Consider the following 13,901-nt stretch of genomic DNA (forward strand, 5'->3'; position numbering starts at 1 on the left):
GACTACTCAACCCAACAAACACAAGTTCTGAAAAGAATTATACTACTATACATCAAAAACATATAAAAAACAACCAACAACCTACTACAACCTTATAGCATCACCATGGCACACAAACCAACTAAAACCCTCCAAAACATAAGTAAACCAAAAAACCCAGCAGCCCAAGGGTGGGTGGTGGGGAAAGGAATCATGTAAAAACTGTTAACAACCACTATGTAGGATAGACAATTAGAAGACAAAGCACATCCAAGAACATCAACTAGCAATCAGAAGACACAATGAAAACTCCTTAATTTTACAACTCATGAACAGACTTAATTTCAATTTCAAATCAGCTGTCAATGCACATATATAGAAATAAATCATAATTATACACCACTCAAAAGAGACAATAAAAAACTAAGAGGTACAAAAATATACCAAAAGATATCCTCTCTAGCAGCCAGCAGCCAGCAGCCAGATAAGCAGGGATTAACACCAGGCAAACAATCAAGCAGAAAAAACAATTGAGAATCTACCAAGGAGAAAACCACACTGTCAACAAAACTGGCAGGACAAGCTACTGTATATAAACAGGGAGCAAATCCCACACCTAAACTGTTGATGTTAACCTAATTGGGACAGTGTTTACAAGCAAACAACCAAGCTCAGAGAGCACCAAGACCCCACAGTTCAATTCTAAGCTATGTACATTCTCTTCTATTGGAACAGGATAATTGCTTTTAAATGCAGCTTCGTGCAGTAGCAGCAAAATCCTGTTAATAAAACAATGCATATCCTCTGCATGTCTAGTGTTGTGCGGCAATCACATAATTCCCCTTATTCTTGCAGAAGTTGAAGCACAAACCATTGAGGAATTAAAGCAGCAGAAGGCATTTGTGAAACTTCAGAAGAAGCACTACAAAGAAATGAAGGATCTTGTGAAGAAACATCACAAAAAAACCACAGATCTTATAAAAGAGCATACCACAAAATATAACGAAATTCAAAACGATTATCTGCGACGGAGGGCGGTGTTGGAGAAAACAGCTAAGAGAGACAGTAAGAAAAAGTATGTCTATCTTCTTACAAAGGTTCCTTTGGCCTTTCATGAAAGTAGTATACTCCCTGATTGGGCCTCATGTCTCCTCCCAGACAAGACTGGAGCTTCCTTTATGCTAAGTGAAGCAACCTCTGTTGCACTGCTTTATATATAACGTTACTGTGATGTGGAAGCTTCTGCAATTCATGCCAGTGACAAATTGATCCAGGGGCTGGTAGGGCATGTAGTCATGAAAAATTGACTAAAAACAGATCTCTGTCATACAGCTCTCTGGACAGGCCTATATTAATAGAATAACAGAGCTGGAAGAGACCTTGGAGATCTTCTAGTTCAACCTTTTGTTCAGGCATTTCAAACAAATAGTTGTCCAATCCCTGTTTAAAAACCTCCAGTGCTAGAGCAGCCACAACGTCTGGAGGCAAGTCATTAAGTAGGTGTTCTGCCCCAGCTACGGACCCCAAAGAACACAGCACACACAAAGTCTGTACAAACCTTAGTTTACTAAAATAAAATCAGTTTTTTCTTCAAACAAAGACTGTTAATTAACTTTCTTAACAGCCTGCAAGAATCCAAAGAATAAATGATCTTAATCTTACTGTGGTTGGCAGAAAGCCCAGAAGCAATTTGCAAAGAACTAAGATCAAGGCGCGAAGGTATGTGAACCAAGTTGTTCCCTGCAAATTGCTTCAGTTGGCGTTCCTCCTTAAATAGGCTAAGGGAGTGGCCAATTAGCCCCAAGCCTTACTCTCGAGGAGACCTCTTCCTGAGAAGCCACTCCTGCCTTTTGGCAGCTCTGCGCGCCCGTGCATTGAGAAGAGGCTTCTCCTCTTCATCCTCTTCACTTAAGGGAGCTTCTGGAGGATCTGAAGGCCCTGGCTGAATCCCTGCCTCTGGCACCACATCTTCTCCGGCCTTCTCATTGTCCGACTCAAGTGCCAGCTGCACAGGCTGCTGGCGCAGCACCACACCAGCCTCCTCGCTGTCTGAATCAGCTACTAGCTGCACAGGCCGCGTATGGGCCACAACAGTAGGTAGGTAATTTTTAAAAAGTGCCTAGTGTCCCTTGACTGGTGTCAATAGATTTTTTAACACAAATATATATGTGAGGGAGAGAAATGAGCAGAGGTTTTCAGCATTAAAGTCTTACAAGATGTTGCAGGTGGTGGTGCTAGGGGAGAAGAGCTACATGCAGCGTGCATACCTCTGAATGTCAATCAGAGAGAGGAAGGCCCTCATCCATATCCCATCAGTTTACAGAAAGTTTTAGATGTCAGACCCAGTAACTAGGTCAAAATTCAATACCAATGAAGTTAAGCCATTTTCTATTTGCGTAGGTGTTCCCAGCCTCAAAACATTACAGCATTGTCAGAGTTGGTTTCTAGATTTGAGTTGCTACCCTTCTTCCTTATATTTACACAAATCTGTGTTCAGGGTTTGATTATTATCTTTCTCCACCTGGAACCTGATCCTTTAGCCACCTCTCCTTTTAAGCTTGTGGTTTCCTAGGCAACTGGCTTAATACCTGGGTAGAACTATAAGCATCTCTGATATAACTGTCAGGGCTCAGGAAGATGTATTTCATGTATATTGGCCTGGCTTTTAATTTTCGGGATGGGGGGGTGGTTGGAATGTACTACTGTTACTATTTAGTTTGCAGTTGCTCTGTTTGGTTCACATGCTCCATTCATTGCTCTTCCTTCTCACCTCACTTTTATAATAGCAGTTCTTTCCCAAGACCAAAAATAAAACTCCCTGTTCCTTAGGGAGTTTTGTTCAGTTTCCATTTTGCACAGATTATTTTTCTCATTTGGGTTTTGTATGTTGTTTCAAGCTTGCTTTCCTTTGACAAATCCTTGGTCTTTATGAACTTTGCTCTTTGGAGTTCATTAAATAGTTTCACATTAGGATGCTATGCAGTTTGGGGATGCTCAGACTTTTTTTTTAAAAAAAAAATTGAACCGGTAAATTGATTTGGTAAGCTTTATGAATTATGAAATAATGCTAACCTCAATGACATTCATAATGTCATTAGATGAAACTAATGAAACCCAAAGCGTCAATATTTTGTCTTATTTCTCCAATATTCATTGAAAAGTCATCAGTTTAGTTACTTGACAATAATAATCTACACCAACCTTCATCCCTTTTTGTTATACTACTGCTGTTCCTAACAGCTTTCTTTTAGGGGTATTATAGAAATCGAATTAAATTCATAATCGCTGTCTGAATGCTCTGTCCGTCCATATTTCAAGAAATGAAGAGTTCTGTATACATATATGTGAACACCAGATGCATATTTACACATTTGCACAAGACAAGGAAAAAAAAAGAATCTTTGCTAGGTCAATGTTCTATTGGCTAATGGAATAATGGGAGTCACCTGAGGGACAGGGCCTCTGTATTTGTATTGCTGCAGTTCATATTTATTGTTCTGTGTTGTGCTATAGAAGTGAAACCAGCAGCCCAGATCATAGCCCTTCAACTATTGAACAAGAGTTGGCTGCCCTTGATTCAGAAATGACACAGAGGTTAATAGAGCTCAAAGAAAAACAGCAGCAGCAACTGCTGAACCTTCGACAAGAACAGTACTACAGTGAAAAGTACCAGAAACAAGCACATATTAAATTGGTATGTACTAATTGCTTCCCTGCTTTGTATGATGAATACTACTGCAAACACTGTATACAAACCTAGATTTGGCCTCTTCAGAACCTACCTATAGAGGTTTCTTTGTAACCCATCTCATGGCTCTGCTCCTTGGCATTATGCATGGATCTGTTTACTGACATATCTCCATCTGTCTTGGCATGGGACAAACATTTGTGTGCACAGCAGGTATTTAAGATAGAGCAACCAGAAATATACATCACACTCTCTTTAGACTTGTTGGTTCAGTGTAATAGATGTACAAATCATCTATTTGAACGGGTTGCTACCAGTTCTCCCCGGTTCTTGCGAACCGGTAGTGGAAATTTTGAGTAGTTCGGAGAACCGGTAAATACCACCTCTGCCTGGCCCCGCCCCCAATCTATTCGCTGCCTCCCAAGTCCCAGCTGATCGGCTAGAAGGAAAAAAAACTGTTTAAACTCTTGCCGCGGCGCTTCAAAGGGCCGCCCTACAGCTGACCAGCGGTAAAAGGCAGTGTGGTGGTAGACCAGTGCGCTCAAAAAACAAATGGGTAGACAAGTGCGCTCCAAAAACAAATAGGTAGACCGGAACGCTCCAAAAACAAATGAGTAGACAAGTGCGCTCCAAAAACAAATAAGTAGACCAGTGCGCTCCAAAAACAAATGGGTAGACAAGTGTGCTCCAAAAACAAATAAGTAGACCGGAATGCTCCAAAAACAAATGGGTAGACAAGTGCGCTCCAAAAACAGATAGGTAGATCGGAACGCTCCCAAAACAAATGGGTAGACCGGTACGGCTCTGCAAGCAGTTAAAAGCCTGATAGACCAGTACTTCTGCTAAATCCTAAAGAATTGTCACATGACCATCAAACCATGCCCACAAAATAAGCCACACCCACAGAACCGGTAGTAAAAAAATGTAAAACCCACCCCTGGTACAAATGTAATTTGTATTAAATGTACACATGTGCAAATTTGTATTATTTAATTAATCTTTTTAGTGTCAGTGCCTTTCCTACTTTCTGTATCTGTGATTATTGAGAGCAGATGCAATCCTTTCAGTTTTGCTCACCACAAGTAACAAAGAGTGAGGTCTAATATATTGTTATGGTGGTAATACTATTGCTTGGGGGTCTTTTCCTCGTCTTGGCTTTGATACTTAGACTGTCATGCTACTCCTAATGCAGTGCTGTCTCTCAAAAGTTTCGAAAGCATTTCAAAATGAGCAGTTAAATTAGTGTAGCCTATAAAATTGGAAACAAGAGCTTTAATACTACTAAGTTGTCTTCTAACTACTTGTTTGTGCCAGAAAACCTCCTGTAAATTTATGTGTTCTAAATAGAAGCTAGAATACAAGCTAGAAAGAACAAAACAATATTGTGTATTTATTGTCCCCAGAGCAGCTGTTATTTTTACAGCTGTGATCCAGGCACCCTGCATGGAGCAGCTAAATGAAGAGTCCGATCAGATAATAATAGATGCTTTGGAATGTCAAGAAAAAAGAGGAGGAGGCAATGGAATGTTACTATTATTTCAATCTGCCCCAGAATGTGGATTTGTCCAAATTTATGATACTCTAACAAGCCTGGCTACTTCATTCCATCTGTATAATATGGTAAAACAGATTAGACTTGTGTTTGCTAATTTAGTAAGCCTTATGAACCAGAACAGGGAACTGGCATCACAGTTCACAAGTATGAGTGTAAACATAGCTTCCTGCCTAAAAGGCATGAAATTCCAGTCATACCACTGGTAAGTTAATTTAAATACTTATCCATCCTCCCCAAACATATGCTACTATATACAGGAAACTTATCTGATGCTGAATCATAGGATCATAGGGTTGAAAGGGACTTTACACCATTCTGGACAAATTGTTGTCCAGTCTCTTATTGAAAAACTATTGAAAAGTATTTCTCAATTTCACATGAATGTTCCCAGGAAAGACATTAGGGCCAGCTTGGGATCAGTGGAAAAGTTTCAGTGATTCAGGCATCTGTTCAGTAACAGGAAAAGTGATGGGGGAAACATGCTCTTTGAGGCTTTCGTTCCTGATTGAGGGATCAAAGGGAGTTGATCATCACAGAACAGTGCTTTGCATGATGCCTAACTTTGGTCAATCCTCATGATTGGTTAACATGCTGTAATTGCTGAAAGTTCCCATTTACTTTCCACAATGTGTAATATTTCAAATCAGTATTTCTCTATTTCACACGAATACATAACTGTGGGAAAATGTATGCAATAGCCACAGTGTCCTGTGTCAAATCTCCAAAATCCTTTCAGGTCGGATGTTCTTAGGTTTCAAAGCATCACAATGTTCATGTTTTTTCATGAAAACAAGTCATTTATTTAATATATTGAAACTCATTCCTGTGCCATCACAGTTCAAGACTTAGTTTGGTAAGATTAGGCAAAATATTTTTAATTGATGCGCTGGGATAAAATAGTCCCGCAGTAGTATAGTAGTACTACTACTAGTAGTATAGTAGTGTCTTTGCTCCAATTGAAGACAATGTTCTTATGACCCCTAACTTAGCATAGCAATTTATATCTCTATTTTTATTCAACTTCTATGGATTGAAGAACTGCCAGATGGAAGAAGACAGTGGCAAACAACTTTTGAAAGTTTTGCAAAGCAAACCTACAGAGGATCTTCAATCCATAGAAGTTGAATAAAAATAGAGATATAAATCTCTTGTCTATCATCAGGAGTCATGGCGGCCTCGAAGGCACAGAATTATTAATTAGAACTTATTGCTGATTAATTTGTATATATTTACTTTTAATTTCATATATTTGGTCCAGTGGTATGTTTTCAAATCAAGTTTTCAGAACTTGCATTTTTAAATACTGTAACAAGTTGCTTGATTGTGCTTTCTGATGAGCAGATGGCTTCTTATATGAAACATAATGGAGTTTGTTCCTCATTTGCTATTCTGTCATACTAAAGTTATTTTAGCATGATCACAATTAAAAATAACATGATATTCGTAATGCATTGGAAATTAGTAGACAGAAATGGATGATCACAAGGTATCTATCTGCAGAAAGCCTTAAAATAACGAGAAACAGAGGTTCATAAATACAGTCCACGTAGGCCTGGTTACCCCTCTCTTTTGGATGAGATTGGAAAGTAACAGGGAGCAAAAATTTATCTGTCCTTGCATTAAGCATTATCAGTTCTTGACAGCAGTGTCCCAGATGTCAACCATACAAGTCTGTATAGATCCACAGTCCTGTTCTGGTTAAAGGCAGATTTTAGATTCAAATGAAATCTCTTCATGTTTGGGGCAAATTATTTCCATTTATTATATATGTAGAAGTGTCCTTACCATTGGACAGAGTAAAATGTGTTGATCCAGATAATGGATGTAGCAATATCCAAGCCTAATTCTGGCTATTTTGTTTTCTGGTTCTTTCTATAATCCTGAGGTAAGTGGTAGTACTGCTTATTTTTTGCTGGCCTTGTCTGATTGGGTTGATTATTTTGTCTAATTATCCTCTCCAGTTTGGCACAGGTGGGAAATATCCCCTGACTGTGCTAATAGGAAGAAGGATGATTATTCAAGGAGTTATTATGCATGCATGCATGTACATATGTATGTTACTTCACTGGTATGATATAGGCTACTGGCCTATTTAAGTCAATATTATCCATGCCAACTAGTGGTAGCTTTCTAGTACTCAAGATGGGAGTCTATCCTAGTCCTTCAGGAAATTTTTGCCTACCAGTTGCTGTCTGACTAAGCATCCATTCCGAGGGTGAGCAGATAGAATCCTAAAGTCTCACTGTGCAGGTAGTTCTCCAGAAATGACAGGCCATTTAACAACCCTTCCAAACAACCAACACCCCAAAACAACAAATAACCTATTTCAAAGTTATGACAGATGCAGCATTCCCATGGTCATTCATACTTACAACAGACCAGAGGGATGCTGCAGTGACCTCCCTTGCCTGTCTTACCTACTACGCTCTGCAGCACTTAGGGCTGCTCCCCATGACTTCTGGAAGCAGCCGCCATTTTCAATACCCCGACAATTCCTTGCTAAAATGGCGGCTGCTTACAGAGCTTTCTCTGCTAATTAGCTGTCTGCCCATCAGCTGTCCATAGGGATGCTGCAAACCTCTCCTGGCTCTCTAGGCTTTGGGCTTATTCCAGGCTAAAGAGTAGGGGAACCAAATGAGCAAGGAGACAAAATGAAGTTTAAAAAAAAAAGGTTATCTCTAAAAGTTGTGCCAAAAAAATGGAGGACGCTTGGTCTTTGCAAGCTTTAGCTCTCCTGCTGGCTACTTATACTGTCCAGCTAGGACTTAAAGGCTAGACTATAGACTGCCCTCTACAGTAAAAAGCTTCAGAAAAATTTTTTCTCCTTGCTCGCTTGGTTCCTCTTCTCTTCAGCTTGGAGTCAAGTTATGGTTTCCAAAGAGATATTGTTTGGAAAGCAGAGGGACAGTTTAGTTTTAGCACCTAACTCGAGTGGGAGGAGGCAGGAAGAAAGATCAATGAGTCCATCCCTACCAGCTTCTTTTTTTTTTTGTTATTGAAGAAATGTGGCTTTTGGAGGGAAGGGAGGGGGGCATTAAGGTATGGAAAGGGTTTTGGGAAGCTCCTCCTGAAGTTACCTTTTGTGCAAAGGCCCTCTTCTCAAAGCCTAGAGAGGCAGGAGAGCTTTGCAGCCTCCCTATGGACAGCTGATGGGCAAATACCTGATTAGTGGAGAACACTCCAAAAGGCTAGCAAACTAGTTCTTGTTTTGCCCCAGAAAGGCAGAACACCTTGGCAGGAGAAAGAGCAAAGGCAGAATTAGGAAAGAGAGGTGATCCCAGGGTGTTCCTTCCCTATTGTTTCTGGTTGGTAAAACAGTCAGCTGTGCTGTGGCCCAGTATCTGAGGGTAGGGGAGGCCTGAGGCAGATGGGCTGGTGTTTGCATTAGGCCTCACAGGATCTCCCCCACTTCCACTTAAAGACCCATGCACTCATTTAATAAATGTATTGGGGAGAACAAGGATGGCTGGTCATTACTTGAGGCAGTTCATTTAACATTATTTTGATCTTCTACCCTAATGGGCAGACTCCATTAGAATCAAAACCTGAAGACTACCTGTTCAATACTTACCAACTGAATGTGGCTGGTACAATTTATGACATATCTGTTTTTCCCCCTCCTAAGCTTATACAAAAGCTGACAGATGTAGCAGAAGAATGCCAAAGCAACCAACTGAAGAAGTTGAAAGAGATTTCTGAAAGGTAAAGACTACCTACCAATTCTTTTGACTACCATTCTAGATGTACTTACAGTAGAGTAACTCCCCAGTCAAGACAAAGGGAATCACTTCTGGGTGAATATGCATAGCGTAACGTTTGTTCTGTTTTCTTCTTTCATTAAAAACAAATCTGGATTTGTTAAAGAGAAAAGAAAGAGCTGAAGAAAAAGATGGACAAAAAAAGGCAAGAGAAGGTCACCGAAACAAAGTCCAAGGACAGAAATCAAATGGATGAGTAAGTGCAGTCTTCAATTCTCAGCTTAATTTGTATCCAGAAGACCTGAAACACCAATAGAAGAAAATCCTAATATTTTTTTTTATGTATGTTTGACTATGGCTTCCCGCATATTATATTAAAAAGCAGGCAGAATAGTAGCATAGATTCCCACAGTGCATTATTTTTCCTTTATTTAGAAGAGCTTATCTTATATTTTGTTTGATTCATCCTCCAAGCAGTTTAAAATCAATCATAATGGCACTCATAATAGTACATGACAAAAAGCACACAATCCCTTTGAAATAAAGAATTAAACCATTTTGAAATCTGATGAAGAATACACTGGGCAATATATGTAAATTTTGGCTCTGAATTTCTCTTAGTGAAGTTTGCCAGTTATTTGTAAACAAATTATTTGTAGCAGAAAACCAGTAATAACTGATTTTAAAAATAAATGGGATTAATCATTTTTAATTTTCCTCTCAGGGAGAAGACAGAAATGATTCGTTCATATATTCAAGAGGTGGTACATTCCATTAAAAGAGTAAGTCTACTGCCTAAAACATGTATTCACCTTGGCATAAAGACTATATCATCCATTTCAATATTTAGGCTGATTTGCACATTGTAATTATCTTGAAATAGCAAAACCCCAACATAATAGTAGTGCTTATTTTTTGTGCAGAGACAATTTCTAGTCCCAATATCCAGATAGTGCTAAAATTTTATAAATTTAATTTACCATTTTTCCTTGATTCTCCGGAGGCAGATCAAATCTTACCTGGCTGCAAATGTAACAGCACCACAACTGAAATAAGGAATATAGAGAAGTTGAACAATTGTGTTTCAGATTTGGAACTTCAGTTGCTACTTGTTTTGCTATGGAATGTAATTTTGGTTTTGGGTTTCTGTCTGATACCTTGAGTACTTTTGGTAGATGAGTGGCCATATATATTTGTTCAATGCATACATACATGCATGAGGGGTCCCTGGTGCTCTCTGAGTTTGCTTGTTTTCTTACCGATGCTTCACACTGCACTGATGATGTTAACCTAGTTAGGGTAATGAAACGTCACCAAGAAAACAAGCAAACTCAGAGAGCACCAAGGACTCCTCATTTCAACCTTGAGCTACAAATATTCTCCTTTATGCATGCATACTTCAGATGAACACCAAATAATATCTTTGTAATCCAGGTTCTGTTCTTGTATGACAAAGTTATGACCCCAAAGTGCTGTTCAGAAATAGGTTAAAAAAATCACTTAGTTACAGTAAGATTTCATGACAAATCAAATAGACCATCTATAAAAGTAAATGCTTCCCAGTAACATGCATGAATAAAGAGTTCTTTATGAACAAGCTTTATTTTGGTGTAGTGGTTAAGCATTATCAGGCTGGAAACTTGGAGATTTGTGAGTTATTATTATTATTATTATTATTATTATTATTATTATTATTAATTCAATTTGTATGCCGCCCCTCTCCGAAGACTCAGGGCGGTTCACAATGCATTTAAAATCATTATAAAAAACATTTAAGAATTAAAAACATTAAAACTCATTCACACCATTCATGGCCGGATCTCGCCGGATCGCAAGAGCGAGATCAATGGCCCCAAGCCTGCCGGAAAAGCCAGTTCTAGTTCTGCCTGAAACACAGAGCCAGTTGAGTGACTTTGAGCCAATCACTTTCTCTCAGCCCTAGGATGGAGGCAATGGCAAATCATTTCAGTAAAACCTTTCCAAGAAAACTGTAGGGACTTGTCAAGGCAGTCTCTGAGAATCAGACATGATTGAATAGAATTAAAAATAAAATCAGCATGCTCATCAGTATCTAGTATCTGTCTCCTTCCTTCCTTCCTTCGTTTCCTCAAAGCTCTGTGATTTGCATGTTGTCTATAGAAAAAAATGCTGTTTTTCTAAAACAAGTTACCAGTGAGACCAATTAAGCCATTCACTCTCTTCAGAGCATATGGCACTTCACCTAATGACACAGAAGTTGGTATTAAAAATTATCAACATAGTCCAAGAGATTTGCAGGAACATAAATATGTTTAGATTTTAAAAAGGACAGTGTGCCCTGTAGTTAATGCTGGCTACTTGGCCTAATTAAATGCTGCAGTTAATCACCATATATTAAGAATGTATCTCCCATTTTCCGCTGCAGATTTCCAGCTAATATAACTTTAAATTTGAAACAAATCTACTGACATTCCTTGAAGTCTTACATGAAAGAAGTTGACTATTTTAATAATAATGATATTATTTTATGTCACAATGCTCTCTAAAACTTTGTTACCCAAGATAATTATGATATTGAAGGGCCGCGGTGGTGCAGTGGTTAGAATGCAGTATTGCAGGCTACTTCTGCTGACTGCCGGCTGCCGGCAGTTTCACCGGCTCAAGGTTGACTCAGCCTTCCATCCTTCCGAGGTTGGTAAAATGAGGATCCAGATTGTTGGGGGCGATATGCTGACCCTGTAAACTGCTTAGAGAGGGCTGTAAAGCACTATGAAGCGGTATATAAATCTTATGTGCTATTGCTATTGCGTTCTTGAGTGTGAAACTGAGGAATTCAGATAGGCATGTGAATTATAGTGGACTTTATTTTTCAATTACAGCTAGAAGATGCCCAGACCAAAAGGCAGGAAAAACTCGTGGAGAAACACAAAGAGATTCGTCAGCAAATACTGGATGAAAAGCCCAAGGTAAGAGAACTTGAGCACAAATATGTTCATAATTAATAATTATGAGATTGATATCAGATAGATGTACAAATATTTCATGGTATGGAAAAGCACACACACACACATATATATACATTTGAAATACCTTCCATCAAGGACATTGTTAATCTGTGGATTGATAAATAGCTATCATTTTGTTTGGGAATATCTTTGACCAGCAGAGGGTGCAATACATTGATAGATGTGTAAAAAAAAAAATAGCACATTTAAGGTTCTCTTGTTGTAACATGCAAGAAAGTTTAGTGATTTTTGGTCTCAGCAAATTAGCAAAATGCAAAGAATATAGTATGCTATAAGATACTCTTACAAGATGCAGATATTATGAGGCATGTTTTGAATTCTTATCTATTCTCAGCAGAGCAGATGGCGTATGCATGCACTTTGAACATAATATCATATTTGTTTTGTTGGTTTTCCCAGTCTCTTGTCAGGAGGTCTGCAATTAGTTTCCAATGGTCGTATTGCTTATTCTGGCAGCTGATACCATCCTAGAAATTAATTCATTGAGTTTTTGGTTGTGCTTTTTGCCAGTTAACAAATAAAGGCAATCATATAAATGTTTTAGACTGTTTTCTTGCTAAGTTCACTACAGCAGTGATGGGTTCCGCCTGGTTCGGTCCGGTTCGGCCGAGCCGGTAGCTATGACGATATGACGTCACCGAACCGGTTCTCCCCCCCGCCCTCCCACTCCCCCACCCCCCCACGTTATTCTTACCTTTTATTTGGTCCCACCCCCAATCTATTGCTGCCTCCTGAGTCCCAGCTGATGACTAGAGGGAAAAAAACTGTTTAAACTCTTGCCGGGGGGCTTCATAGGGCCGTCCTACAGCTGATCAGTTTTAAAAGCAAACAAATGAGTCAGGTCGTAAGTGTGAGGACTGGTCGTAAGTGCGAGGACCAGCTAGCCACGCCCACCTAGTCACATGACCCCCTGCACTACAGTTACTCTAACTGACTATGCTTGTCATCGCATTGGAAAATAGGTGACATTTTATCTTAGACTTTTTCTAAGTGCATGGAAATTATAAAACGATTGGCTATATTTTATAGTCCTTGAAGGCAGAAAATTAGAGTTAGTATAATATTCAAGTCAGAGCATTTTTTCCCCTTCTGTTTTCTTATGGCTAAGAAAGTTTTCTTCTACAAGCCAATGATTTGAAAAGGGATCTGGAATATACTCGTTGTTTTAAATGTAGAGAAGAGATATGCCTCTTGTTGAAAACAAGAACTATTCTTTGAGTTTGGGTGCCAGCCAAAATGGATCACTTCTGAAAAATTAATGGAGAACAGTCTACAATTAATGAAGTGGAAAACCCTTGTGATATACCGTAGTTGAAGAATCACCCTTCTCCCAAGTAGCCCAACAAGCATTGGAGGTATTCAGAGTTCAGGAGGTATATTGTTTAAGTATTTGTGGATACAGGCAGAAGGGGATAAGGAATGGAATATCCTGAATAGGAGCATTGAATACTGCAATATTCAATATTGCTTAGACAATGAATGCATCTTTTCTTGATTATATAACCAACCATTCTCTGTCGCCTTGAAACTCAAAGGGCAGATTTCTCACTTTCCTAAACTGGAAATAATGCCTGATTATGTCTCTCAAGCTCACTTATCTGGAAATATGCTTGCTTAAGGTATTTTGTGATTAGATATAAACAGGGGTGATACAGGTATTTAATCAGCTTTAGACAAGCTCTTTATCACTTGTCTAAATCCCATATTATGAACCTGTTTCAGCTTCACTGAATTCCTGCAGTTTGGTATCATGGCAATAAATAAAATAAAATAAAATAAATGGCATCATACAACAAAATTCAAATTAGAGGCACCAATAATTTAAAAATCGTCTTTCTGTCATATGTTTAAGTTTTTTTTCTGGGTACTGTCACTAAGCTCCAGGTGCGTGCAAAAATAAAATCAAGAAATCAAACACAAATGGCATACTTTTTTTTTTCTTACAACAGTGGCAGCAAATTAATTCAGTTGTAGAC

At 38.9% G+C, this 13,901-nt stretch overlaps 1 protein-coding gene across 1 annotated transcript in view; it reads left to right on the plus strand.

Moving 5' to 3' along the window:
- The window catches only part of PLCB1 (phospholipase C beta 1), a 508,980-nt gene that overhangs the window by 437,199 nt on the left and 57,880 nt on the right, over nt 1-13,901 (plus strand). Inside the window, exons 26-31 of the mRNA XM_070956289.1 lie at nt 835-1,054; nt 3,493-3,673; nt 8,848-8,924; nt 9,087-9,176; nt 9,645-9,702; nt 11,779-11,865. Of these exons, the coding sequence (XP_070812390.1) occupies nt 835-1,054; nt 3,493-3,673; nt 8,848-8,924; nt 9,087-9,176; nt 9,645-9,702; nt 11,779-11,865 (713 nt within the window). The remainder of the gene's footprint in view (nt 1-834; nt 1,055-3,492; nt 3,674-8,847; nt 8,925-9,086; nt 9,177-9,644; nt 9,703-11,778; nt 11,866-13,901) is intronic.

The sequence above is a fragment of the Pituophis catenifer genome, unplaced genomic scaffold (genome assembly GCF_029215685.1).
Source record: "Pituophis catenifer annectens isolate HBS135680 unplaced genomic scaffold, rPitCat1.0.hap2 SCAF_1, whole genome shotgun sequence".
Classification (NCBI taxonomy): Eukaryota; Metazoa; Chordata; class Lepidosauria; order Squamata; family Colubridae; genus Pituophis; species Pituophis catenifer.